This window comes from Cyprinus carpio, chromosome A8, assembly GCF_018340385.1.
Source record: "Cyprinus carpio isolate SPL01 chromosome A8, ASM1834038v1, whole genome shotgun sequence".
NCBI classification, from domain to species: domain Eukaryota; kingdom Metazoa; phylum Chordata; class Actinopteri; order Cypriniformes; family Cyprinidae; genus Cyprinus; species Cyprinus carpio.
In genome coordinates this window covers 8,288,612-8,315,718 of record NC_056579.1, presented here as the reverse complement: position 1 = coordinate 8,315,718, position 27,107 = coordinate 8,288,612, and the positions used below count along the sequence as shown (strand labels likewise).

The 27,107-nt window shown below is 36.6% G+C and overlaps 1 protein-coding gene across 2 annotated transcripts in view; it reads left to right on the top strand.

Moving 5' to 3' along the window:
* The first annotated feature begins 2,214 nt into the window (after positions 1 to 2,214).
* The window catches only part of LOC109059289 (FAS-associated factor 1-like), a 67,355-nt gene continuing 42,462 nt past the window's right edge, over positions 2,215 to 27,107 (top strand). Inside the window, exons 1-7 of one of the 2 annotated variants that reach the window (XM_042761921.1) lie at positions 2,215 to 2,527; positions 3,310 to 3,378; positions 8,719 to 8,765; positions 15,648 to 15,919; positions 17,198 to 17,289; positions 17,676 to 17,767; positions 22,880 to 22,985. In XM_042761921.1, coding sequence (XP_042617855.1) covers positions 2,477 to 2,527; positions 3,310 to 3,378; positions 8,719 to 8,765; positions 15,648 to 15,919; positions 17,198 to 17,289; positions 17,676 to 17,767; positions 22,880 to 22,985 — 729 coding nt within the window. In that variant the 5' untranslated portion in view covers positions 2,215 to 2,476. Of the gene's footprint in view, positions 2,528 to 3,309; positions 3,379 to 8,718; positions 8,766 to 15,647; positions 15,920 to 17,197; positions 17,290 to 17,675; positions 17,768 to 22,876; positions 22,986 to 27,107 lie in introns of both variants that reach the window. The other variant, XM_042761920.1, reaches the window with a different exon arrangement.

The window sequence follows — 27,107 nt, the reverse complement described above, 5'->3', positions numbered from 1 at the left end:
GCAGCTCTCCTGTGGTCTTGGTCCAGATATGATCTCACATTCAAACAGATCTGTAGTACTAGTCACATGAAAAATACTCGTATCTGAGAGCCAAACATCCCTTTCATGAGTCCTCGGATATTAACTATATGCAGGTGCAATAGGCTGGAGAACTGCGATGCGCAGATGTTGTCATATCAAAGCCTCCGGACGATCTCTGAAACATAAATAGAGTTAGAAGCCTGTTATTCCGCGAGGACATTTCTATTATGCATCCAGTGAGTTTGCAAGGATGTGTTGTAAGTTTTATGCAAGCTTCCCGCCCATTTTGAATATGAAACGCCAAAAGCGAATCTTCTTTGATGTGCACATCAAAGAACGCTGGCATGAGGATTATCAAAACTTGTTAACTGACACTAGCCCGGTATTTCAAACTGACACCCGTAGAAATACATTTTAATAGTTTTTCAGTCAGCGATCAAGCTGCAGGCGTGAATATTTACAAAATGTTCTGTCGTAGTGATTCCTCGCGCACGTATAGGTGCAGTTACACTGTGCCGATTCAGCCGACGATGGACGACGTCATAATGGATCATTTCAAATGAAACATTGTATCCACTACCTGCAGAATGGTTAGGCTACGTCTCTGGCATCGAGTTATCCTCTGCGACCGGTTTATGGGCGTTGAATAAGCTGGTTGGAGGACAGCTGACTATGTCAGCGAGTCTGCCGCTGTTGTTTGACATCACTCCGTTTTTGAAATGAAGGGCCGACACTTCCGCCCACTTTTAACAGACGCGGAGTGAGGCGGGACTCACTCAACGGTAATGTTGCTGGGGAGAGGCTGAGAGATGCACTTTCTGCTTGCTTTCTTCTCACAGGTTCTGCCATGTTAGACATTTCATCCTTGAGTTGTGAAGGCTTTGAAGTGTTGGTATTACCAGTGTAAAATTCCCCTCTCCATAAATGTGTGTTTGAAGTGAAATTTCTTCAAATTACTGGTAGGATGAAAGGCTGTGAAACCGTGCAAGGTTTAAATTCAGTCATGTGAACTGCCGAGATGCGCACCACAAGTACAATCTGTCTGAAAATGGCCAGTTTGTCAATATTTGACCATGGCATTGTTTTGTTTATTCATTGGTATTAAAGCCATATAGCACAGCAATAGCCAATATGTTTACATACTACACACAAATATATAATATATCACTGAGACATACTGCTACATTCCTGCTCATAAAAACTAAACCAGCCTATACTGATTTGCTGTGTTTTAGAGGATTTTGGGCACTTTTCAGTGGGCAAGGCTGTGAGACCAGCAAACCAGCTTAGGCTGGTTTATTTATTTTTCTAATTTTTATTTTATTTTTTGCCAGACATGCATGAATAGAGGCAAGGTTTAAAACTCAAGTTAAGTTTAATTGCAATGGATGTCTCTGGTTCACTGGTTTAAGATGGTCTAGCTGGTCTCCTAGCCTGGCCAAGATCATGGCCTCTCAGCCTGACCCACTGAAAACTGCTCTAAACCCCTCTGAAACCAGCATTGTGGGGCTGGCATACCTAAAGGCTGGTTTACTGATTAGTTTTTGTTTTATTATTATTATTATTTAAGTTAAAAGCTATATGTTTGTAGGTTAAAGTTTAGGTAAGTTTTAATTGCAATGAAAGTCGCTACTTTGCTGGATTATGATGGTTTTAGCTGGTTTTAGCTGGCCGAGATGGTGCTCTGCTATTCGACGAACTAATTCCTTCATCCTGACCCACTGAAAATTGCTCTAAACGCATATAAAACCACTCTGATATGGCTTGCATGTTCCTGCTAAGACCAGCAAACCAACTTAAACTGGTTTCAGCTTTTCCAGCGTAGATGACATAAAGTGAGTTTAGTCGGAGTACCCATTAGTAAAATTATGATTTTTCTAAAATCTTACTAACGTTTGGTTGCTTATCATGGTTGGCCGTGTTATATCTTCATGTATACTAAATAAAAAACTAATTTTGGTGGGGTTGCAGTCGGGTAGTGAACTGTGAAAAATTGCAACAGACAAAACAATCATTGCTTTGGAACTGCCTACAGTGCCCATATACATTTTTTATAAAATATTTTTAAAACTTTCTTGTTTGTTTGTTTAAAATGTCATATGGTAGTCAAACAAGTCGCGTGTATAACAGTCTATTCAAATTCAACCGCGGCCCTGCTGCTGCTGCTGCTTTAAAAATACACAGCTCTTTGCAACCGTGTGAGGGGCGCGACAGTTCAGCACTTCTTTACGGCAGCCGTAAGATGTTTCTGTTGCTTTGAACGCCGATCCAGAACAGCAAAGTGACGATAACAGAAAAACTGAAAGCCCCCAAACACTGACAACACGGCCCCGAAGAACAGCATTTATACTCGGTTACTTTCCGTACACTGATAAGCCGTGTCCTGAGCTGCTTTTTTGAAACCGGTGGTTGATATTTTTGGGGTTTTTACATGAGTCGTTAGCCTCTCACTGCAATGGCCTCCGACAGCAACATGGACAGAGAAATGATCCTGGCCGACTTTCAGGTGTGTTCCCTCACATAAATACTGATAATTTATGATTTTATAAGAGATGGATGTGTAGATCAGACCCGTTCTTGTGCCTGCTCAGAGCTAGCCGGGCAACGGCTATTAAAGTCACTTCTTTTTGTTGACATGTCTCGAGATGATCAGCTGTCAGTGGCTTTGTTTGAATTATTCAGCAAAAATGAAATATGGAAAGCACGTAACCGGACAACATAAGAATAGACAGCTTAAAATACATCATTATGGAGTCGTCTGCTTATTTGCGACTAGAAAACATTACTGGACTCATCTGAAGCCTGATCTGTCTTTTCGTGACCCTGTAATGGCCAGAAGCTGTCAGATGACTCTGCACTGTTTCTACACTGCCATCACCTGTTACATTCATGTTTTTCAGTTTGTTTTCCTTGGGATTGTAAACATGAGTCGGTTTTACACATATTGACAACATTTTTTGATTGGCAAACTGTTTATTTAATAGGAGCAGAAAGAGATCTGACATATGTGGCAATTGCAGATATGTCACCAAAATTGAAGGTTGCTTATATACACTGTGTTTTATTGTGGCTATAAACTTAAAGGTTTGCAATAAACACCTCTCATATAATTTAATAGCTTTTATATATAATATTCAGTGCATAATGTACTAGAAATTTAAATTAATTCTCAGAAATGTATTTTTGGCCGTTCTGTTATTTCATTCTTTCTGTAAAAAAAGAGGACTTTTTGATTTATGGTATTTTTAAAATGCAAATATCCAGACCAGTTTGTTCTTTTTATTTCAGGCATGTACAGGAATCGACAACATTGCTGAAGCAATCACACTTCTAGAACTCAACAACTGGGACTTGGTGGTAAGATGCACTTTGTTTGTTAAATCTGTAAGACTGACACACAGCTAGATTTTTTTTCAAACCACAAATCATTTTAACAAGTGCATGTGTCTCCTGCATATTGTTTGTTTGTGGATTGTGGTGATACATCGGAGACAAAGCCACTATGTTTAGTGCAAAAGCTGTCTAATGGTACCATTGTTCACAGGACATTCTGGCACAGTTCTGTAGTAGCTGCATTTCCATATACCAGTTAAACTGTCTTACAACAAACATTAGTCATCAACAAAACCTAGTCAGTCATTTTGTAATTCAAGGCTTTGTTAATTTATATTTTTGGTTATAATCAGGGGCGTCATATGTAGTTTTTTTTTTTTTCAGGAGGCATCAGTAACAGTTCTAGCACTTCTTTGTAACACTGTGAGTCACAATTTGTACTGGTGTAATTTTATAGTTTGCATGAGGGAATTAGTTCAGATCCTGAGATTATATAATGTGAAACTTTATAATAAACCAAGGAAAATTACAGCTGTACTCGACTGCCATTGTGCTTCATAGGAAACACCCAATCACCAATAAAAATGTTTTATAATTAAACTTAAGCTTTCGCTGTAATAATGTTTTCAGACCCAATTATATATTTTTGACCATTAACCAAATGAAAACATATTATTAAACCTATTATTAAGCCTTGCTGAAGCTATTACAGAATATTAATAATATTATAAGTACTGCATTGATTCAGTAAACCATGTATTCTTTAGCTTATAGAAATCAGTTAATTTAAACTTTCAGCATTGGACACTGCAAGGCTAAATTGCACCTTATCTCTGGATTTGGAAGTGCAACGCAGCAACACAGATTCCTTTGCATGTGTAGTTCATCTCAATAAGTGCTAAAAGACTGTGTTGTATTGACAATAATTGTATTTTATTTTTTTATTTTATTATTTTTTTTAATTCCCCCAACCACCTGCATGCAAAGTGTCTGCATGAATCACATCTAAATCACATATTTTAGCTTAAAAACTTTAGGGCACTATAAAGTTTGTACCTGCAATAGTTTATCAAATATAAACTTTTATTTAATTTTTTGGATTGGTGAATACTTGTTATGGCACAATTGGGGGTGCATGAATTAGGACATTTTGGGTCAATACTGATGTTTTAATAGTGTGATTGGCAATGAGCCTCTTTCACTGCACTTTTAAAAGCTTTTAAGAGCTTTAAACCACATACTGCAGCAAAATGCACCACACTAAAAAATTATTTAAAAGATTGTGAAATTATTACATTCAAACATATAGGTAGTCTATTTACTAGCTCCTCAGCCGATCCAATGAGAAATCATTAGTTTCTCAAATTTATTTGCCCACTTTTAGGATTTTGTTTAGACTCAGTGATGTAAATCACCAAAATCTTAACATTTGCAAGAACATGACCAGATTTTGTTAATGCATGATAAACTTTATCACAACGTAAGCACAAACTGTTTCTGTAAATTTACATCTTGAATTCAGTCCGATTCAGTCTGACTGCTGCTACTCCTGTTACATTAAGAACACTTAAATTAGCTTTTTTTTTTTTTTTTCATTTGTTACACGTTTAATTTTAGAGGCATCATTAGAGGCAATAAAGTGTGGTAGCGAAATGCATGCCCAATCATAGGTCAAGATCCATACCTTTTTTTTCATGCAGGAACTGTATCACCCCTAGTGAACAAAAAGTAGTTCCTTTGTTGCTCTTACTGTGCAGAGCTTATGTGTCTAGGTGTCTGTTTCAATTGATAATGTTATTTGAACAGACAGTAATGTCTGCTACAGTCTAGTCTGCAGAGACCCACACCTTTTTATAGCCTTTCATCTTATCTATTGCAAACAAGTCATTTAGACAGATCAAAACGGTCCTAAAAATTCCTTGTTGCAGGAGCCTATCCCTCCCTCTTAATACATGGTGTGGAAATTGTAATTGTAAAAGTCTTCTTAGTCTTATTATGAGGATCCTTGTGATTTATAGTCTGGTATATACAGTAGTCTGGTATATCACCTTTCATTTGCCACCACACAAACATTTCACCTCTAGAGCCTAAAAAAATATGCAGCTGTGACCGGTGTCACACCAAAGATAGAGGCAGACAGGCAGAGCTTGTTTTGTTTGGGTGAATGTAACAGGGGCGTTTCTGTAGTGCTAATTTGCATGAGGGATTGCATGTGACCCACTCTCACCCCTATAATATAGGGTTCAGGTTATCTCATATCTCGACAATTTTCAAACAAAAATGAAGAAATTGTGTTTTACAGACGGATTGTCCTCCACAAAGTCGGCCTTTATCTTAAAAGTGGGCTGTTATACTATATTTAGCAGGAAGCTGGTTGTATGCTGGCAGCAATTCAAAGAAAGCAGGTCCTAGCCACTGCGTGGTTAAGTGCACCTGTGAATATGATGACTCGCTGTTCGTACTCAGGGCTGTGAGGTTGATGGAGTCAAAAAATGTAGAGACAGGACAGCCAGCGAGTGTTTGAACACCCCACGCCTAAGCCAGGATGTGTGCTGCACACACTTGATCACACAAACACCACGCTGCACCAGAGCAAATCTTTCATGAGAAGTTAAATGGCCTAAGATGTGTAGACACTTCTACATTTTTGCTAGTGTTAAACGGTTAAATCTGTCAAAAATATCTGATGTTCTATCTCTATGGCAGACAAAACATAATTTCTGTGGCCTCTACTGGCATTCAGAAAATTTCTGAGCATAGCAAGCGATGTATGTCTCTCTATAGACTTTGTTATTTGGCTCAATCAGAAGCTATTCCATTCAGATCTGTATCCACCAAGTAAGCCTGGTGATCACAGTCTGGCTCCAGAACCCACTTGCTCATACATGCAAAGACACAAACATGTCAGGCCCATCTCTGTGCATTCCACTTCAATCTGATGAGAGAAAGCGGGGGATATGTAGCCCACGTTGCTGGATACTGCTTGTGTGTATTATGTTTGGGTTGCTGAGTATCTCTGTTATTTGCGTTATCATCTTAAAGGGGTCATATGAACTGCCTTTTTTATTATTATTTTGTGCTGTTCTCTGAGGTCCGCTTATAATGTTGTCAAGGTTTTTACATCAAAATCATCATTAGGGCTGCTCAATTAATCTAAATTAAATCGCGAAGGCAATAAATCATGATTAGGCAGAAGCTGTGATTGTCATCTGTATCTTTCAGTGAAGCACAGTTCTGTGATCAGTAGTAAATCTCCATCCAAAGGCCAGAGGGTTGAAAATCCAAATATGCCCCGAAGAAGAAATCTAGGAAATCGATGCAGCTGAATAAACAGAAGATTTAACTGCTTTCATTGAGTCAACGTGACTAATAAACACACGACTACGGCAATATATGGTTTATCTGAGTTCTTATTATTACAGTTTTCATCATAATAAAGTATATCTATAATGAAATGCTAATCGACATAGCCATTATCGCTGCTTGGAATACAATGAAATATTTTGTGCCTTAATTATTCTGTTTAAGAAGCCACATCATCTCACAGAAGGATTTATTTCAAACACTCGACTGACATTATGAATTGAGTTTGGAGTAATGTGGTATTTTCACGTGCTCTCAGATGGAGCAGCATTTACTACACAGAGCCGTAGTTCAATGAGAAGATACGCAAACAGCTGTCATTATCATAAATGATTTCATCGATTTCATAATCCTTCAATTATATCGTCTGCGATTATGAATGCGATTTTGCATAGCTTATCAGAGAACTACGGCTCTGTGTAGTAAATGCTGCTCCACCTGAAAGCAGGTGATGGTGATTTACTACTAATCACAGAACCGGCTTTACTGACAAAATGTGCATGACAATCGTGATTAATCGCGTTCGATTAATAGTGCAGCCCTAATCATCATAATTTAGAAGTAGTAGGCTATTTAATTTCTGGTTTTGACCCACCTCATTGGAATTCGCTGTTTGTAAATGAATACATGGTAAAATTAAATGAACAAAGGACCAAGTTCTTACTGACATAATCTGGAACTTCACTAAAAATAAAGTTCATCCACTCTTTCCTAATATTGGGATCAGAAGGAATGCAATTTAAAGATTGTGTTTTTCCCCAATTTGGCACCGCACAGCGTCTTGTTGTCTTCGGAGACATCTTTATCGTTTGATTTCTACTTAGACCTGAGTTTTACTGTCTTGTTATTTACCCTATATGTGTGAATTGTTGGGCGGGGCTAAACAGGCAATGATGTCGAAGCAGGCATTGATCTTCTGCGGAGACGGGGTTAAGCCACACTATTACGTCATAAAGTGGCACATTCCACAGCCTGTAATTTTGGCAGATTGGCTTCAGTATAAGCTGTTTTTAGACTTGGGGGGAAATTTTCAGTTCTGAAACTTACAGGTTGATTTTATAGTACAATGACCTCTTATAGGTCAAAAAATCAAGGGAATTTTGATTTCTCACTTCATGACCCCTTTCAAAAAGGATCATTATATTTAGACCATTATTTATTTGGGTAGTTGTCCTGATGTGTGATGTGCTGTGCTATGCCATATTTTAAATTAATTGATTCTTGTCTATTTATTATATAATGTAGTTCAAAAGTAAATACATAAAAAATACTTTATATTTTTTCTAATATTTTGGACTAGTATTAAAATTTAATTTTAAGCAGTCATTTGGTGATTTGGTGCTCAATAAATTTTTAATATTATTATCAATGTTGAAAACAGTTTTGTTGCTTAATATTTTTGTGGAAACCATAATACATTTTCCCCCAGAATTCTTTGATGAATAAAAAGTTTATCTTTGCTGAATAAATCTATTCATTTATATATAAAAAAAATAATCTTACTGACCCCAAACTTTTGAACAATAGTGTAAAATACGTTTTAAATTTTAGTTATGATACAAGAATTTATGGCCTCATTAATCAATAGTTATTTTTTAATGACATCTTAAGTTAAAGACTACATTTGTACTTTGAAAAATTATTTTTGTCACATTGCAGGACTATTTACATAAACTACAAACAGCAGGATTATTAACAATGCTCCAAATTTTCATACTGAGAAGTATGTTCTGTATTACATTACTTCTCAGCCATTGATAAACTGTTCTTTTGCATACTGTATAGTAGGGAAGTACACATATTCAAACATGGGGTTTTAAAAACTTAAAAAAAATGTTGACTAGTTGCATCACCTAAAATATGTTTTCTTTTATACATTCATATGCATTAAAAAAAAAAGACTTAAAACTTTTCATGTTGTCACTGTTGTTTTTAATTGAACCCAACAGTCATTTATTGTAGTCATCAATGATGTGTTTTCTTGTTTTTTTTTCTTCCTAGGCAGCCATCAATGGAGTCATACCACAAGAAAATGGGATCTTGCAAAGGTATGATGTTGATTTGTTGATTCTTATGAATCTAAAACCATCAACTCAGGCTTTACCTTTCCAAAATTATGGCCGAGATTCCACTCCATCAAATTGCATTTGGTTATCTTTAGAGTAGAGATTAATTCTGGTTAACTTCAAAGACAGCACATTACCTGAATCAAGACCTGGTTGAGCTTGATGGCTAGACTGAGGTGGTTATTGTTTTCATGCCCCTGTAAAATGAAACTGGCCTCCTCTCAAAAGGACACTGGTCTCTAAGCTATAATGAGACCCAGCTGTGGCTGCTGCTGATTCCCTGGATGTTAAGGAATCAAGGGGGAAATGTCAGAGCAGCATGCGTTTCTGCTTGTAGAGCCTTTGGTAGAGCTCTTATCATGTCTGCTCATCCGATTAGTCAAATCAGATGTCTGCTCCTCCATTTTACTTCTGGCTAATCGGCAGACTGACTACTGAACACAAAATCCTGCACTTTAGTATAGCATGATCTGGCTTTGTTTCATAATTCAAAATCATGTGTAATGGACTCTATTTATGATCATTTAGCCTAGGTGGCCACTACAGTGTCCGGTGCAGCATAGTGTAATTAGAAATTTTGAGAAAATTAAACACAAAATTAAATCTTGATGAATTGTTACATGTCAGGACATAGCAATATTGATATGATCCACCTAATCTAAAGGTATTTAAAGCTTCTGGAACACTGTGGTGTAATGTAATATGATAAAATGTTGTATCTCATGATTAATACTTATATATATATAATTATAGTAGATACAAATAATTTGAATATAAATAATTACATTATAATACAGTGTGTATATGTATATATACAGTTTATACACTGTATTATAATATAATGTAATTTTTTGTGATTGACAGTTATTAGAAATATGACAAAGTGTTCACTATTGCCACAGTTTGTTATGTGAGAATACTACACTGTAAACTTGCATAGCACTGGGATTTTAGTGGAAATACCTAGACATTTAGTGTTCATAGGGTTCATTGGGCCTGTAAGACATTTTTTTAAAATGATTTTTAAATACTTTTTATTATTATTTTATTTTATTTTTATATATTTATATTACACTACTGGGCAAAAAGTTTGGGTCTGGGAAGATATTTTAAATGTTCTTTGAAATAAGTCCTTTATGCTCACCAGGGCTACATTTATTTGATCAAAATAAAGTATATAGGGCTGCACAATTAATTAAATTTCTAATCGTGATTACAATTATGGATGCCACAATTACGTAATAATCATTTAAAGTGGCAATTAATCGTTCAAAGTCCACTTATGTTATTCTGCATGCTTAAGATGTGTTTTTTTTAAATAACATTATAATAACATTCATATTTTTACTTTTTTATAATTTAAAGAAAGCAATCCGATGTATAGTTGCCATCTGAGGCTTAATACTATAGAAAAGTACTTAGTTTTTCAGTTATTGTTTTTAGCTTGTTTATTTTCATCTTAAAATTATGGCATGCAGTTGCGTCAAACAATGGTATAAACATCATACAATGTAAATTGTGATAATTGTAATTTATAATCACAATTACAATTTCAAGGAAATAATCTGCAATTATGATAATTATGATAAATGTCATAATCGTGCAGCCCTAACAGTATACAGTAAAAACAGTAATATTGTCAAATATTATATTACTACAATTTCAAATAACTCTTGTCTGTTTTAATATATTTAAAAATGTAATTTGTTATCACAGAGCTGAATTTTCCATACCTATTGTCACATGATCCCTTAGAAATCAATGTTTAATACATTTGTGCTGCTTAATACTTTTGTTGAAACTTCATACTTTTTTTTAATTCTTTGACTAACTTTAAAAGAACAGTATTTATTTGAAAAACATTTTTTGTAACAATGTAAAAGATGTAACAATGTCTTTCTTTCAAAAAAAAAAAAAAACTTGAACTGTAGTGTATATAATTATTGTCTTTCTCTTATATTATACATCACTTTGGTCTTAAAACCATTCTTTTGCTTCTTTATGGACTGCTTACAACTAAGGAGAAAAAAAAAACGAGGGGAGGAAAAAGAAAGTGAGAATTAAAGTGTGTTGCGGAAATAATTGCGGTGAAATACCAGTGCGGAGAAGGCTGTCATCTCATTTCCCTCTGGAAGTCTGCTCCCCAGCAATTACCCCCTTCGTTCTATTTCAACACCAGAGTCACAGGAAATCAAACAATCAAGTTTACTGCGGGGGTTTTCATAGCGGTTGGTTGATGACCTTGTTAATGGATGAGAACAACCAACAAAGTTGGGAGCTTTTTATAGGACTCAGCATGGATGTAGCCAGCTGTGGGTTCTGTGCCACTGGCCACATTTCAGTGCGTTAATACAGTGCCCTAGAAATACTGTTTTAATGGATTGCAGTAGGATTGTTTAGATGCTCACCACTATTTCATACATGCATGTTTTTCTTCTTCTTGTCCACCCCCCCCGTCCTTTTCCCATTTTCTTTAGTACGGTCTGCTTTGGATCGCAGTGAACTCATTCATGGAGTGTTTAGGCTGAATGTAAAGCTTTTCAGCATTCCATCGACCAATTAAAATCTGCCAGTTGCATTGTGGGTAAGAAAAGTAGTTGACAGCTTTCATTGAACTCTTCACTGGGTTGTGAAGGTATATAGAGGGGCCAACCACCTTGGCACGGCGTTGGGCCCTAAACCGTTAAAACCCACAATTGAAAATGCAACAAACAGTTCTTGTTGTGTGTCTGTCTCGCTTGAAGAGTTTGTAAAGTGTTACACTATGCTTTAAGCCATATTGAGATTTCCCTCAGTTGCCTTCAAACAGAAATGCACACAAACACAACAGCAAAAAAATAGGACCCAATAACAGGAATTGAAACTTTGGCCAACAAAAGGCATTTGTGAACACTCATTGTGTCCGTCATCCATTTCTCCTTCCTTAACGGTCAGCGCCCATGAATGCCCCAGAGTCTTAAGAACAAATATATATAGACGGAGCGTGATCTGTGACGGTTTATTTAGAGGGTGTGTGAATGTAAGAGCTTGGACATGAGGACACGTTTTTCTCAAAGGCACGTAATTATGAATGGAGCCTGGCATGACGACTTCCAGCCTGTGCATTCAGTGGGTGGCTGGCACCATACTGCAGGCTGTAGGATGGCACGGTTCACTCAAGTGCCCCCATTGAGTCGCCCGCCGCCAGCTGGATCTCTGCTCGGTGGGACCTGGAGACCTACACGCTGCTGCCAAGCCAAGCATGTGTGTAGACTGCCATCTAGACGCTCACAATGGAATAACTGTTGACTGAATGCCAGTGTCTGAGAGAGGAAAAAAAAGAGAGACATTAGCGGTTGAAAATTATATACAGATCATAAGATTGTTTAAAAATGTGTTGAAGATGCTGCAGGCTTTGGGACTCTACTGTTGCACTCTGCTCTAGAAATAAAGTACTGTGCAAAAGTCTTAGGCCATTATTATTTTTTTTTTACCAACAACAAAAAAAATGGTTTTAAGCCAGCTTTTTCTATATTTTGGTTTAGTGTGTGAGTAGGAAATAACAGTTTACTTTTCCAAACATTCCTTTTGCCATTAATTGTAATAATTTTTGTATACACAAGGAGTCTGACTACAACCAGTGCTCCACAGAGATCTGATCTCATCATCATCCAGTCTGTCTGGGATTACATAAAGAAACAGGAAAAACTGAGACAGACTAAATCCAGAGAAACTTTGGCAACGTCTCCGAGATGCTACAAGAACCCTTCCTGTAAAGCTACCTGAAAAACTATGCACAAGTGCACCTAGGACAAAAGCTGTTTTAAATGCAAAGTGCGTTCACACCAAATGTTGATTTGATTTAGTTAATTGATGAATAAAATCTATTTATGACATTATTTTTGAAAGCATCCTCACTTTACAGCATTTTTACACAAGTGCCTAAAACTTTTCACAGTACTGTAGCTTTGGAGGTGGGTTTCTTGTAGCAACTTTAAGACGTTGCCAGAGTTCCTCTGGATTTAGTCATTATCAAAATTAACCTGTTTCTTCTTGTAATCCCAGACAGACTGGATGATGATGAGATCAGATCTCTGTGGAGCACTGGTTGTTGTCGGACTCCTTGTGCATACAAAAATCTCACTGGATTATTACAATTAATGGCAAAAGGAATGTTTTGAAAAGTAAACCGTTAATTCATACTGACACACTAAAGCAACATACAGAAATAACTGGCTTAAAACCATTTTTTGTTGGTGAAAATACTAATAGCCTAAGACTTTTGCACAGTACTGTATGTGTATTAACCGCTCTCCCATATCACTGTGCAAGAACAAACACTGAGATTTGTTAATAATCTTGAGGTAGTGTCTCATTTGTGAAGTTCTTTTTTAACCACGTGAACTTCTTGTGTAGGCTGAACTCTAAAATAAGTACAAAGAAAACCTCATCCTTTATGTTTGAAGTTTACCAGATTTGTATTTTGTCATCATCTTGGCCATGTCACATGCTGTTTCCTGTTTTTGTTTAAGAAGCATTCAACAAAAGATTTATTTAAGCCTTTTGTTGGATGCTTTTTTAAATGCATAATTCACCCAAAGTGAAAATTCTGTCATTTACTCACCCTCAAGTTGTTCCAAACCTCTTTGAGTTTGTTTCTTCTGTAGAGTACAAGAATTTATTTTGAGGAATGCTGGTAACCAAATAATTGACTTTCTGTAGTATAGAAAAAATACTAAGTCAATGGCAACCATCAACAGAGTAAATAATAGAGTATATGTAGAGTAAATTCGTTTTTATTTTTGGGTGAACTATCCCTTTAAATACTACTTTTTTTTATTTACTGAACAGTTTCATTAATTAACATTAATTTCATTAATTGTTCCTACAGTTATGGACAATATGGAAATGTCGAATTTTACAACTGTGAATTTCAAAATGCCTAAAAGTAATGGAAATTAGTCAAATCTTAAAAAATGTTGTCATTGAAATTTCTGTAGTGATTATATTTTATATATTTTATGAGAGAAACGGACCAAAATTTTTGTTGTTATTCAGAAAAAATGTTTTTTCTCCTATAACCTGTAAACCACTGCGACTGGATTGAATCAGCGAATTCTGGAACTGGTGATTTTAGATTATTCAGAATTGTGAATGCATCATTTGGACTGGTTTTGTGAACCAAATCGCTTAATTGATGTCTTTCACTCTTTCGTGAATCCTTTCACAGCTAGGGCAGACTGCCTGATTTTTTTTTCTTTTTTTTAATTTTGTTGCTGAATGGAACTGTTATCGCCCAGTTCTTATATAAAGTTGGATATATAAATATCCAACTTCATATAAATATATTTCATATATAAATATCCAACATCACGTCTAGTTGTTTTATGATAAACATTTAATTATGTGACTATGCTGACCTATAGATGTCACTGAGGCTGCAACGGTGACTCTGGTTTTCTTTTCTTTTTTTTTCCTGGACATTTCTTTAATTTATCCTATGTTTGGGTTTTCGTTGTTGTGTCTAACGAGTTTCTGAATGCCCCCAGAGCCTAACGTCTTTAACCTTTTGGTATTGTAATAAGGTGGTATGAAGTCAGGCATTGTGTGCTGTGCCTGGCCCCCCGCTCCTGCTCTTACAGCGATATGTGCTGACCCTGGAGGAGAAGAGAAGAGCCTTTGTCCCGCCAGTGCTCAGAGAAAAGACATTATTTACTGCCACAGGGGAACACGGGGGCACGGGGGAATTCAGCCATCAGCCACTGAGAGAGAGAGTACTAGAGAGAGAGAGAGAGAGAGAGAGAGAGAGAGCAAGAGCCAGAAAAAGCTGTTTTGTGTCCTCAGCAGAGCAAAAAAAGAATGATTTTCTCTGGGTCGGACAATCGAGCATCTGTTAGGCCCTGCCCATATTATTATACCAGTAAAGCCTGTTTACATTGAGTCTGATACTGTTTGGATTTCAGCACTGTCGCCATTGTGGATCATGAGTGGTGTAACGAGGTGCAAGCTTTTTTCTGCTCTCTCTCTCGTTTCGTTTTCTCTCCCTTACAAGTCTCCTTTTGTCAAATTATCAACAAAGTTTTCTAATTGGATGTTGGAGTCTGTTTCCGCTTACAGTGGTCAGATAACATGAACATATAATTGACAGGATGCCCAGTGTTCACAATGGATCATATACAGATGGATCAAATACAGAAAGGCAGGAGATTCTTTTCCACATATTATGCATTACGTGGGTAGTTGTAGTTGTAGTTTGGGGTTTTCAACCTAGGACCCTCCATCCGGACTCTCAGTCAAACACACCCAGTAATAATAATATTAATAAGTTTTATTTTCATTTTTGATTTTATTTGGTAAAACATAAAAAAATTCTAACAAACTAATATTAACCTTTAACTACTAACTTTCTATTTTAATGTATTTTAAAATGTAATTTATTCCTTTGGCAAAGCTGGATTTTCAGCAGCCATTACTCTAATTGGCAGTTTCACATTAAAATTGTTCTGATATGCTTTAGTGTTCAAGAAACAGTCCTCATAATTATCAATGCTGGTTAATATTTTTTTGTGGAAACAGTGAAACATTTTTTCTGGATTCTTTGAGAATTAGAACGCTCAAAAGAATAGGATTAACATGAAATAATTTGTTTTTTAACATTTTAAATGTCAATTTAATAGTAAAAGTAGTATAATGAAAGTACAGAATTAAAGTATTAATTTCTTAAAAAAAAAAAAAAAAAACTGACCCCAACCTTTTAAACACTATTGTTTGTGCGTGTATGTAGAATAATTTATTTATATTAGTTTTAGTTATGATGGAGAGGTGCTTCTCATAACAATTTTAACATTATTTGAGCTAATCCTCATTTTCCTCTTTCTTGTGTAGTAATTTCTCCAGTGAAGCATCTCAGACCGGCCCATATGGACCCCACAGCCAATCAGAAGCCACAGCACATACACCCTCAGCCCCGCCTTCTTCTGCATCTGCATCAGCAACAGCATCATCATCTTCCTCACCCCCATCCTCATCTAGCCCCGCCTTCTGCCCTGTCCAGCCCTCTCGGCACATCGTGGAACGGCAGTCACGGATGCTCAATTTCCGTGTGGAGTACAGACAGCGCTCCATAGAAGTAGTGCTGGAGGATGCCAGCACAGTCGGTGAGCACACACAATGTTTTGATACATTATCATTATATACAGGACCGGTTTATCAATCAATCTTTTGGTAGCAGACAGTTTGCTGACCCACATCCTAAAAAAAGAGTCTGCAAGTGAATGCTGCTTTTGCAAAGGCAGCAGACGTGATTAGCACAGTCCTTTCTTGGAAGTACACATCATACTGAGCCATGGAGCATTAAGTAGACTGTTCATGTGCTGTTACCCACAATTGCTGACACCTTTCTTCATTTAGATTGGGCTTTTGCCAAATAGGCAATAATTAACATGTCATCTGCAATAATTATCCTTTGAAAAAAAAATTCTAAGAAATTATTGAAGCATTTTCTTGGTAGATGTGGATACTGAACTTTGATTCTTGGTATGACAAAAGCCTCAGAAACTGAACCACATACTGTTTGTGTGACTATTTCTGTGAATGAAAGTTGAATCTTATGTCAAGAGCGAAGTCAACAGGAAGAGCTCTGAGCTGCAGGGTATGTGCCACACAAATAAAAAGGAAGAAAATCGCTTTTTTGCATTTTTGGTGTTAATGTTATAGTATACTCATTGATTTATTGTGTGTATAGTATGTTAAAACTATGTTGTACATTTTAAAGAAAAATATATTTTAATAATCTATTTATATTAATGAATATTAATGTTATTAATTACCTTGTTACAATATATAATGCAATTTTTTTAATATAATGCACTTACAGTTTGGGTCCTCTTTTTTGTCTTACAGTTATTGTAAATATGTCATGTGTTGTGTATATTTGAAATTGCTTAGGTTGTGCAGAGATCGTTTTGTGGGTGGTTGTGGGTGATAAGTCTTTGATGCACAAGCATCATCTTTAAGAAGTTTCTGTCTGAAGCTTGACATTCATAATACATTTCATTATAAATGTAATTTGGATCACTGTGGTAAAAAAACCAGTAGCTAGTATAATTAGCTAACCTAGTTTTGTTGGTGATGGAGAAATGAGGAAAAATACCAAACACTCCGAGAACTGATATTCTGCTGAAATTTTGTCTGCACTGTGGTAATATAATCTCAATAATAGTTGAGAAAATGTTGATTCAAAAGGTATTTATATAATGGTTTGACAAATGAAAGAGATGTTTTAAAAATATACCATTTGCAAATAAGAGAAATTAAGCTGAGCTGAATAAAGAGCTCTTGACAAAACTAGACTATATACATACTGTCCTCTAGTGGTAACATACTAAACTCCCATTAACCTTTTATAACCTATTCTTATTTCTTTCTCTCTGCAGGTGATATTAAAACTATTTTAGAGACTGAGCTACAAGTGCCTGTCTCTAAAATGCAGTTAAAAGGCTGGAAGAGTGGAGATGTATCTGACAGTGTAAGAATGACAGCATTGAACATATGCTAATCAGATAATTGAACATATGCTAATCAATAATATTCAGATTATTGGTGCATTGATTTTTTTTTTTTATGCATTAATGTGCATTAATTTTTTTTTTCTCAAAATGTAAGACTTAGACATATATATGTTTAAATGGCAGTCTCAAATATATGATAAATTGTGACTGCCATATTTATGGGTGGGGTTTATTATTATTATTAGTGGTGAAATTAGTTATGTGTCTTTTTGTTTTCATTAAATTACTCTTTGTTGTTTTTCTTGTATGTTGTACCTCTTGTACAGTGAAAATGGAAAAAAAGGCAACTTCAAAAGCATTTTTGACCTCTTTGATGATTCTCTTCTGTTTCACTTTCTTTCAGACGGTTCTGCAGAGTTTACATCTCCCCAAGAACAACAGTTTGTATGTTCTCACCCCTGATATTGCCCCTTTAGCCAGCACCAGCCAGAGCAGGTATGTCTTTGTAATGCCCTAAACATCTATTTTCTTATTTTCTGCTTTAACATTAGGTAAAGCAAGTACATCGTGTTTGTTTGACTCTTTAGCTTAAAAAAAAAAAAACACACACACACACACACACACACACACACACACACACACACACACACACACACACACACACACACACACACACACACACACACACACACACACACACACACACACACACAATTAATGCACATAAACTTTCTTGAGTATACAAAGTTGTCAAACAGGCTTGACAGGCTCTTCTAAATGAAAGGATGGACATCCATTCCTGTAGTTGACATTTATATATGAGTGGCCCATCACAATATACAATCATTACTCATATCCAAAGCCTGAAGTTTGTCTCAGAATCCAGGCTTATCCCATCATCTAAAAGCTGCCCATATATCTGTTTTAAACTCAAAAAAATATGGGCATTATTTGTGTTCTTGGTACTTTAAAATCTTGTATAAATGAGGTTGATGGCATGACATTCCCAGGATTTAGGCAAAGATGTTTATAATTTCTGTAGACTCTCCAGTAGAATTTCTATAAATGTTTATAATATAATGTGTCAATACACAGCAACGTTTGAATGGAGAAAGCTGCTTTGTGGCAACATAATTTTGTAGTTAGCATATCTACCAGCAGGGGCTGACTGGACCTTGTGAACCAGACAAACCTTGATCCCTTGTGTTTAAGAAAAGTCCCACATTCACCACTAGGTGGCGTGGCAAGACCACATTTTAGGCAGTGACAGTAGCTCAGCATTTTGTGAAGCATTTTAATCAACTGAAGAGCTTCTCTGTGTTCATTTTTATGTATTTCTTTATATATATAATATTATTATATATATTTGCAATTCCTTTACATTTTTTGTTTTTATTTTTTTAAAGATATGAATACTTTTTTTGTTATGCAAGGAAGCATTGAATATATAAATATCACAGTCAGGACATCTATAATGTTACAAAATAATTATATTTCAAGTAAATGCTGTTCTTTTGAACTTTCTATTTATCAAAGAATCCTGAAAAAACATAATTTTCCAGAAAAATATTAAGCAGAGCAACTGTTTTCAAAATGAATAATAATAAGTCATGTTTATTGAGCACCAAATTAGCGTATTAAAATGAGTTTTAAAGGATCATGTGACACTGAAGACTGGAAAAATTGCTGCTGAATTTTTCCTCCAGCTTTGCCATCACAGTAATAAATAGTTTTAACATCTTAAAATAATTATTTTAAATTGCAATAATAATTCATCAAATTAAATTTTACTTATTTGAAAAAAATCTTACAGACCCTAAAATTTTAATGTTAATGTATAAATTGGATCTGATATAGAGTTTAGGAATTTAGTAATGCATATGTGAATTTAGAGACTCGATATACATTCCATTCAAAAAGAACTGAAGAAAAATATGGTTGATTAATGCCCTATGTTCTTTATTTAAATAAGCAAGACATTGTGGTCAGAGCAGTGCGATTCAAAGTAATAAATGAAAGTAACTTCAATTAGAAAGGACTGCATGTGTGTGTTATATTGATGTGCATGTGTTTGTGTGTGTAATTATGTGTTGATTAGCACTGCTGTAAGCCCCGGTGGGAAGTGGTGGCGATGCCGTCGAACGACTGGGTATAAACTGGCATCTCTGTCAGCTTGTGTGGACACTGTACTCTAGAGTGTGAAAACATTCTGCGAAAAGTACTAAATGGGCTGTAAACTAACATTGTGATAACAGTACCCTCCAAAACACATCAGCACTTAATTCTTTTCCCTCTTGTTATTTGGCACCTTTTCAGATGGCTGCATTTCATTTGGTCCACAGGCAATTTGTGCGTGCATATTTTTTGATTAGCTTTCATTTTGGAGATTGCAACAAAAATACACATTACTGTGACGTACTGCATACTGTTGTGCACCACATTGCTGGTCAGGGGTTTAATGGATCTGTTGAGATCACATATATTAACGTGATCCTGACAGCTTCTCTCACACGTCTCGTTTTTCCCTATCGGGCAGGTGACATGCGCAGAGACCTTGTCACCTCTGTCTTTAAATGGCACAATATCTAATATCCAGGACCTACTAGAGCTCATCATCAGTGGCAGGATCTAATTATATCCCAGAAACTATTTTAGAGGAGTCAAAATAGGGGAGAAAAAGAGAACGCCGGTGTTAGTTAGGTGTGACCCCATTGTTGCCCATGATTGTCCTCTCCTGGTGCAGTGAGAAGAGGGCTTCCAGGAGGGTGAGCAGACAAGCTGTTAACTGCCTTTATAAATAACTGTCACAGAGAGACGGGCAAAGAGTGAAGTGAATTTATTTTATATATATATATATATATAAACAAATTTTACTGTATTTTTGCAGTAAAAGAAATGCAGCCTTGGTGAGCACAAGAGGTTCCTTTAAAAACTAAAAAAAAGTTCTCTATCAGCTTTTTTAGTTTAAAGTTAAGTGTGGGGTCTCAGTATGCAGGCTGTGAACAATGGGACAGTACTCAACAAATAAAAGCCACTGTAGGCAATTACTGCAAAGCATACCTCAGCACACCATATCCAAACATATTAATCAAACCCATCTTCACACTGCGCCGCCTGCCTCATTTTCTTCCCTCTGTTTTGAATGCAAATACAGCACAGGCTTTGGAGCTTTCAAGACAGACACTCCATCCAAGGTAGTTACAGAAATCCAGTGATGAGCCAAGCTCATCTCGCTCGCTCTCCCTCTCATGGAGGTATCCAAACCCCTAATCTCCAGCATAAATAATAGAACTTTATGAATAATTTAAAACGAATCATCTATTTCTGTTGCTTCCAGGAGATGTGTGTGTTTAAGGTTATTTTAATTTGAACTTCTGCTATTTCAAATACAAATGAGCAAATGAGTCAGTGCGCATTTGGTATTTATCTCATTTTCTGCATCTGATCTCCTGTGAGACTTGGGGGCCTGAGGAATCTGCTGGTTTTGGCAGAAAGGAAAAACTGTTTAAACTACAGCAATTAGTACTTAGACTTGTCATATTAAAACAGGCGGTGCAGAAAAAACAAAAATGGATGCAAAAATAAAATTTTAAAAGAAGGAAGGAAAAGGTGTGTTTGTGTTTTTTGGTTGTTGGTACAGGTCACTCTAAGAGTGTATGTATTAGAAATTATAGCAAGAGGTTGGTATTGCGAGTGTGTATATACGTGCCTATATGAGGAACGAGACGGTAGGACTTTAATAAAATCTCAGTCTTGCAGGGTTCTGAGACAGACTTCTTGCTGAATTAAACCAATCTGCTTTTCATTTACACAGTGGTTTGTTTTTTGTATAAAGCAGTCAGTGACATTCTATTTCCAGTTCCTCTGATGGTGTGGAGAAGCTTTTAGGGTGAATTTAGGAGGGGAGGTGTGGGGGGGGGGCCACGGAGGGCTGAACCTGGTTAAGCTCCTACAGATGAACCTTATGCTGTAGATCTGTTGTGAGAGGAAATTTCACATAGTTTCAACTCCTTAGAGAGAAAAGTTCTACTTTGCAGTTTACTTTTTAGCCCACAGTTTCATAACACCATCTTAAGTGGGACAAACCTAAGAGTTCAGAATAAATTTAAATGTGTGTATGTGTGTATATATATATATATATATATATATATATATATATATATATATATATATATATATATATATATATATATATATATATATATATATAATTTAAAAATGCATTTTGCTTTTTCAAATATATATACATATACATTTTGGGGTCAGTAAGAAGTTTGTTTTGAAAGCAAATTATTTTTATACTTTTATTCTGTGAGGGCAAATTTAATTGATCGAAAATGACATTTATAATGATAAGATTTGTATTTCCAAGAAATGCTTTTCAACTTTATTTTCAAGGAATCCTGAAATTAAATTTATCACTGTTTACACAAAAAATGTAAGCATAATAATGCTTTAATGATAATAATAATAAACATTAACATTTTAAAATATATTAAAATAGAAAAAAAATGTATAATACTTTACAATATTACTGTTTTATTGTATTTTTAAACAGTAGTGTTTGTGCATGTTTGTGCAATTTTGTGTGTACATTTTTTTAAATGAATATATAAAATATATTGATATATGAGATTTTGTTTTCACATTCAGTATAACTGTAATAATTTTAAGAATCAATTTCAGACTGTTGTAAATCTTTAAATCAATATTTTTTTACCCAAACCCTATCTGTAGTTATGCGCATTAGTCAATGGAAATATGTTGTATCAAAATGCAAAATGTCTCCAAATCGTCCTTATTTGGTAAGAGTCTTGAAACCCCAATTAAACCTCCCCTTTTACAGCCTGTATTCATGCCGCTGTGTTTTTCCACTCTCCACAGCATTGTATATGCATCTTCCTCTCCTAGGCCACCGTTTCAATCTTCATTGCTAGCTACAACAAACATTACATTTACATATTGATTTCGCAGTTTTAGTCAATGTAAATAAGCTGCCATTACAGTAAATTTGGTCCTCTGTTAACATAAGCTTGTCCAAAGCTCCTCAGATTAAGGCGCTGGTTGCATAATTAATGTGTGCGTTACATATTAATTCCCAGACTCTCCTCTTCCTGACTGCTTTCAATCGAACCCTGATTAGCCGGCAGGCTCGCGTCTAAGCTGTTGATTCATATTCACACACACAGACGGAGCATTTGCTCAAAGCACTACTTAACCCCCATCGTTTGTCATCAGATGAGGCCTTCTCTCCTACAGCTCAGCACCAAGGCTCCCATGAATCTCAAACCCGCTCTGAGGTCAGGGCTCCGAGGGTGACTGTGGAGTGGACGAGCGACACAAGCCCTCTTGTCCTTTTGTGTGACGTTTATACCTCTTAGCCCCAGTCGATACCTCCAGATGGCCTTGGTGCTGGTGTGTGCCCATGCTGTGGCCCTTGGCTCTGCCCTGGCCTCCTGCTACCCAAGCAGAGCAGTGGGGTGGCACAGGCTTGTCGGAGCCCAGAGACCCTGTGGAGACATAGACGAGCCCTGACATGTCCACTGCTGAACTCTAATGCTCCTCTCTCTCTTTTTCCCCCCTTCTGCCCTTTCTGCCTTTTAGCAGTGCCCAGCAAGGGTCGTCAAGTCAGAACTACCTGCTCGTCATTAGCCACCGTGAAGCACAGAGAGATTACAGCCTCAACTTCCCCGCCAGCAAAACCATCCAAGAGGTGAGACAACTGCACACCTGTCTGTCACCTACCCCTCTGTCTGTCTGTCTACACCTGCTGTCTGTCTGTCTACTGCATTTCTTCTCGTGTTCTCTGAAACTGCTCTGATTTTTTTGGTGGGGTGTCAATTTAATTACTACATGCTAAAATAATAGTCCTCATTGTGGAAGAGATGGTACCAATGATTAAGGCCTATGTTGAGCCGAAGCTAATTATCTCCCAGTCAAAATTCTTCCTTTCCAGAATGCCTATTGAAATGTTGACTTCAGAACTGTCTCAAAATGTCTAATCACAACTGTGTGTTTTGGGTGAAATTATGCATAATTTTTTTTGTCATGTGACATGGGCCCATCATGTACAGGTTCCTGTGATTTAAGAGATGTACATTGTTTTGCATTTCCTGCAAATTTGTATTTTACACATTGTACAACATTCAGACATTCTGAATATTAAACATTGTATTTAGCTTGCAGCAAAATAAGCCTTTGAAACAAGAGTAGTATATTAGGACAGTATTTTTCACATTTATGTTAATTTTTTATTTTTATTTTTAAATGTAAATCATTCACATATTTCCCCTTTATTATACCACTCTATACAGATTTTTATTTGGGATATTGTATGTTTTCTACTAATTACCGATGACAGCAGACATTCTGAAATATAATAATTTTTAAGCCCCCCCCCACCAATTTCTCTTATTAACTCATATTTCTCATTGGCTATTGTAGAATTTAAGTAAAAATTAGTACGACTACTTTCCCATTCTCCCTTGTTCTGTGAAGTGGAAATCTTTAAATCTTGAGGGAGTGGGAGGTTCTCTTATTTCCTCCTTTTGAAAACATTGTATTTTGTTGCAGGTGAGTTTAATATGCTAGAAGACTCTTGTCTACTGTGCGTCTTTCTGCTCATAATAGTGTCTGCAATAACCAGAGCTCAGTATGGAGCAGTACAAACCCCCCTGTGGCTCATCAGCTCCTTTCCCTCTCCCATCAGACCTGTGCGATGCCATTCTTTTCATTACACTCCTTTTAACTACACTGTGTTGTATTTAAGGTTGGTTTGTGTGGGACACAAAACCCAAACGCTCCAATCTGTACACACACGACCCCTCCCCGAGTCCCTCGCATTCTCCCTGGCCTGCCCTAGTAACCTACACACAGTTTTCTGGAAATGGCTCCATTAATTATTCACAGCAGGTAGCACGCACCACGTCAAGTGTAACAAGCTCCCTATGGACTGACAGCGCCACTTGAACCCCTCCCTCAGTGCTGCTGGGGGAGTCATGTTGGGCCTGTGCAGTGGCGTTTTGAAGAAATAGACATCTGTGATGTTCTTTTTTTTTTTTTTTTTTTTTTAACTTGAGACAACTTGTTTAACTTGTGCAGATTCATACATTAAATCTGCACAGCAAAAACTCTTATTCTTAACATGGTTTTGTTTTATTTTCCATTTAAAATGTCCAAAAAATGTTGAAGCAAGATCATTTACTTGAAAAGCAACCATGCATAAGAAATTAAAATTTGTTTTCTGGGAATTTATCTTTATTCTTTAGATTTGGTCTTATTTTTTCTGTTAAAATTGTAAAAAAATCCATGAAACAAGAACTGTTTACATGAGAAGCAACACTGCATAATATATTAAGAATTGTTTTCTGGGGAATAACAAGATTTTCTTGACAAGGTGTCCTTGTTTCCAATTAAAATTTCAAAAAATCCTTGAAACCGGATTAATTTACGTGAGAAACAGCACTTCATAAGATAAAGACTTGGTCTGGTTTTTTTTTTTTATATTATTATTATTTTTTTTTTTTGTATAATAAGCTTGATGCACCAGAGGTTCCATTTAAAAATGACATTTATTTGTAAAAATCAATTATGAGAAGCACAAGGAATTTTGTAAGAAATTATTGTGTCAGACCTTTCCTCCTTAAAGGAAAAATACCATTAAAATTAAAATGATGTCCTTAATTACTCATCTTCATGTTTCATCTTTGAGTGAACTCTTCCTTTAGGAGCTTATACTTTTCATAGTCTTCATACTTTTAAGCCAGAATTCTATTTTCCCCATCTCAGCTTTGTCCACGCCAACCCATTTCCCGGCGAAACTGCCGCCTTGATGGCGCTGGTCACCATTACAGTAATCAGACTACTTGACAGGTTTGTAATGGTGCTAATTGAAGAGATTAAAGTGAGATGGGCGAGCGCTCTCTTTCCCTCAGCAGATGGTTTTGATGAGCACCTACTGTGAACCTTAAGTGTTTCTGTCGGGATTACAACAACTGGAGAGTAGAGCCCGCAGGGTAGAGAAAAGAGAAGCAGGAAGCGAAGCTGTTGGCTTGGTAGGGGAGCGAGTGACTGGACAAAGCTGAATCAAACGGGCCGCTGTGGCCCCGACTGGCCTGATCCTTAAGCATTCTGTTTCTTTCTTCCTAAGATTGAGAACGAGGGGGAGAGGGAGAAGATTTGTTTTCTAAGGAGAAACAAATTGAATGCGATACAAACTGTTTTTGTAAGAGAACACCTTATTGGTTGCATGTCACTTTCTAAATGGCTCTCTCTCAGAGTTAGTTTAGTTAGCTGGAGAGTTCATTAGTTACTTTGGCTCCACGGGAAGATTTTCTCTCTTTTGGGATGGGAACATTTTTATCTAACGTCCAAGCACTCGCTTTTGTGTCCGAAAATGCCAGAAAATAAACATGTGAACGGGAAACAAAAGCTCAGTGGGATCCACCACGTTCCTTCACAAACGTCTCGTTGAGAAAAAGTTACTAACAAGTGAGACGAGTTTTTGTTTTACAGTTGTGGCCCTAAAACTCAAGGCCTGTGTGAAAATGCAACAAAACAGCAACAGAGAGCTCTCACAATCTCCCCTCTCTCTTCTTTTCCCCATTCACCCCCTCGCAGTCACATATGGAGAGGAGTCCTCTCCAGCTTTTCTTTTTCTGCTCATCTTTTGTCTTTGCTGAAGACCAGCCGATGCTTTTCTGCATGTGCATATCAATAGAAGCAGCAAAAGAGAGAGAGAGAAGAGAGTCCCTCAGTGCTGTCCCGTTGTTTGTCTTTGCCAAAAGCTCTCGCTCTGCCTCCAGGCTCCCAGGGAACGTACCCTTCCACTATTCGGCCCGGGCCCTGCTCTCCTCCTCTGATTGGCATTCCCAAACCCGAGTTCGGGGCTACGCTTAAGCCTCAGAGCAAATGTTTGTCAGGAAAGTGGCGGGGAGAATAGGGCCGTCCGATAGGTCTCTGCTGTCCGTGACTAGACGACTCGTCCCAGGGATTTTTGCCGGCCCCACAGCGTTTCTCTCCGCAGCTGGAGAGATGAACGCAGAGGAAGAAAAGAAGGATGGAGAGTGAAAGAGTGTGAATGAAAGGCATCTGGTGCTGAAGAGCTTGTGACTGTTTAACAGCAACCTTTTCTTCGCTTTGATTTCTCTCCAGCCAAGGATTACCAGTACTTGGCATTTAGACAGATTGGATCATTAATGTGCGTGTGTGTGTGTGTGTGCGCATGTTTGTCTGGGAGAGTGTACGTGTTTATTGACGTCTAAGTCATTTAATTTTGTATGGGTTTTTTTTTTTTGTGCACTTTGACTAATCTTTTTCTTTTTATATGAAGATATTAGATATTAAGAACATTACTGAATTTATTTAATATTCAAAATTGTTAATTGATAGGTAAACAATTTTTCATATATATATATATAACGATTAGATTAATCTTCAAATTGAATTGTGCAGTTTAGGTTCAGTCAGTAGGGGGGCAGCAATACACAGATGCCTTTCAACTTTCTTTGTATCTCAAATACTGTTCTTTAGCTTTGTAAATTTTGTGCAGTCCATCTACTAAGCAGGATGTTATTTTGACACCATGGAAATGTTTGTTCTGGATGAGATATATCTTAAATGACAACCACACTGGAGAATATATGAATGAAGGAAACCCTTTTTAAATGAAAGGCGCTGTTGCAGTCCTTAAGAATATAATCCTGGCAGCTGAAATGTCTTTATCCGTGAGATCTTCCCGCATTTTCTGATATAATGTCAACATTTTCAGCTTTTTTCCCCTCCTCCTTTTCACAGTGGAAGTCTGTTCCCTGATGCTAAAAACTCTATTGTGACA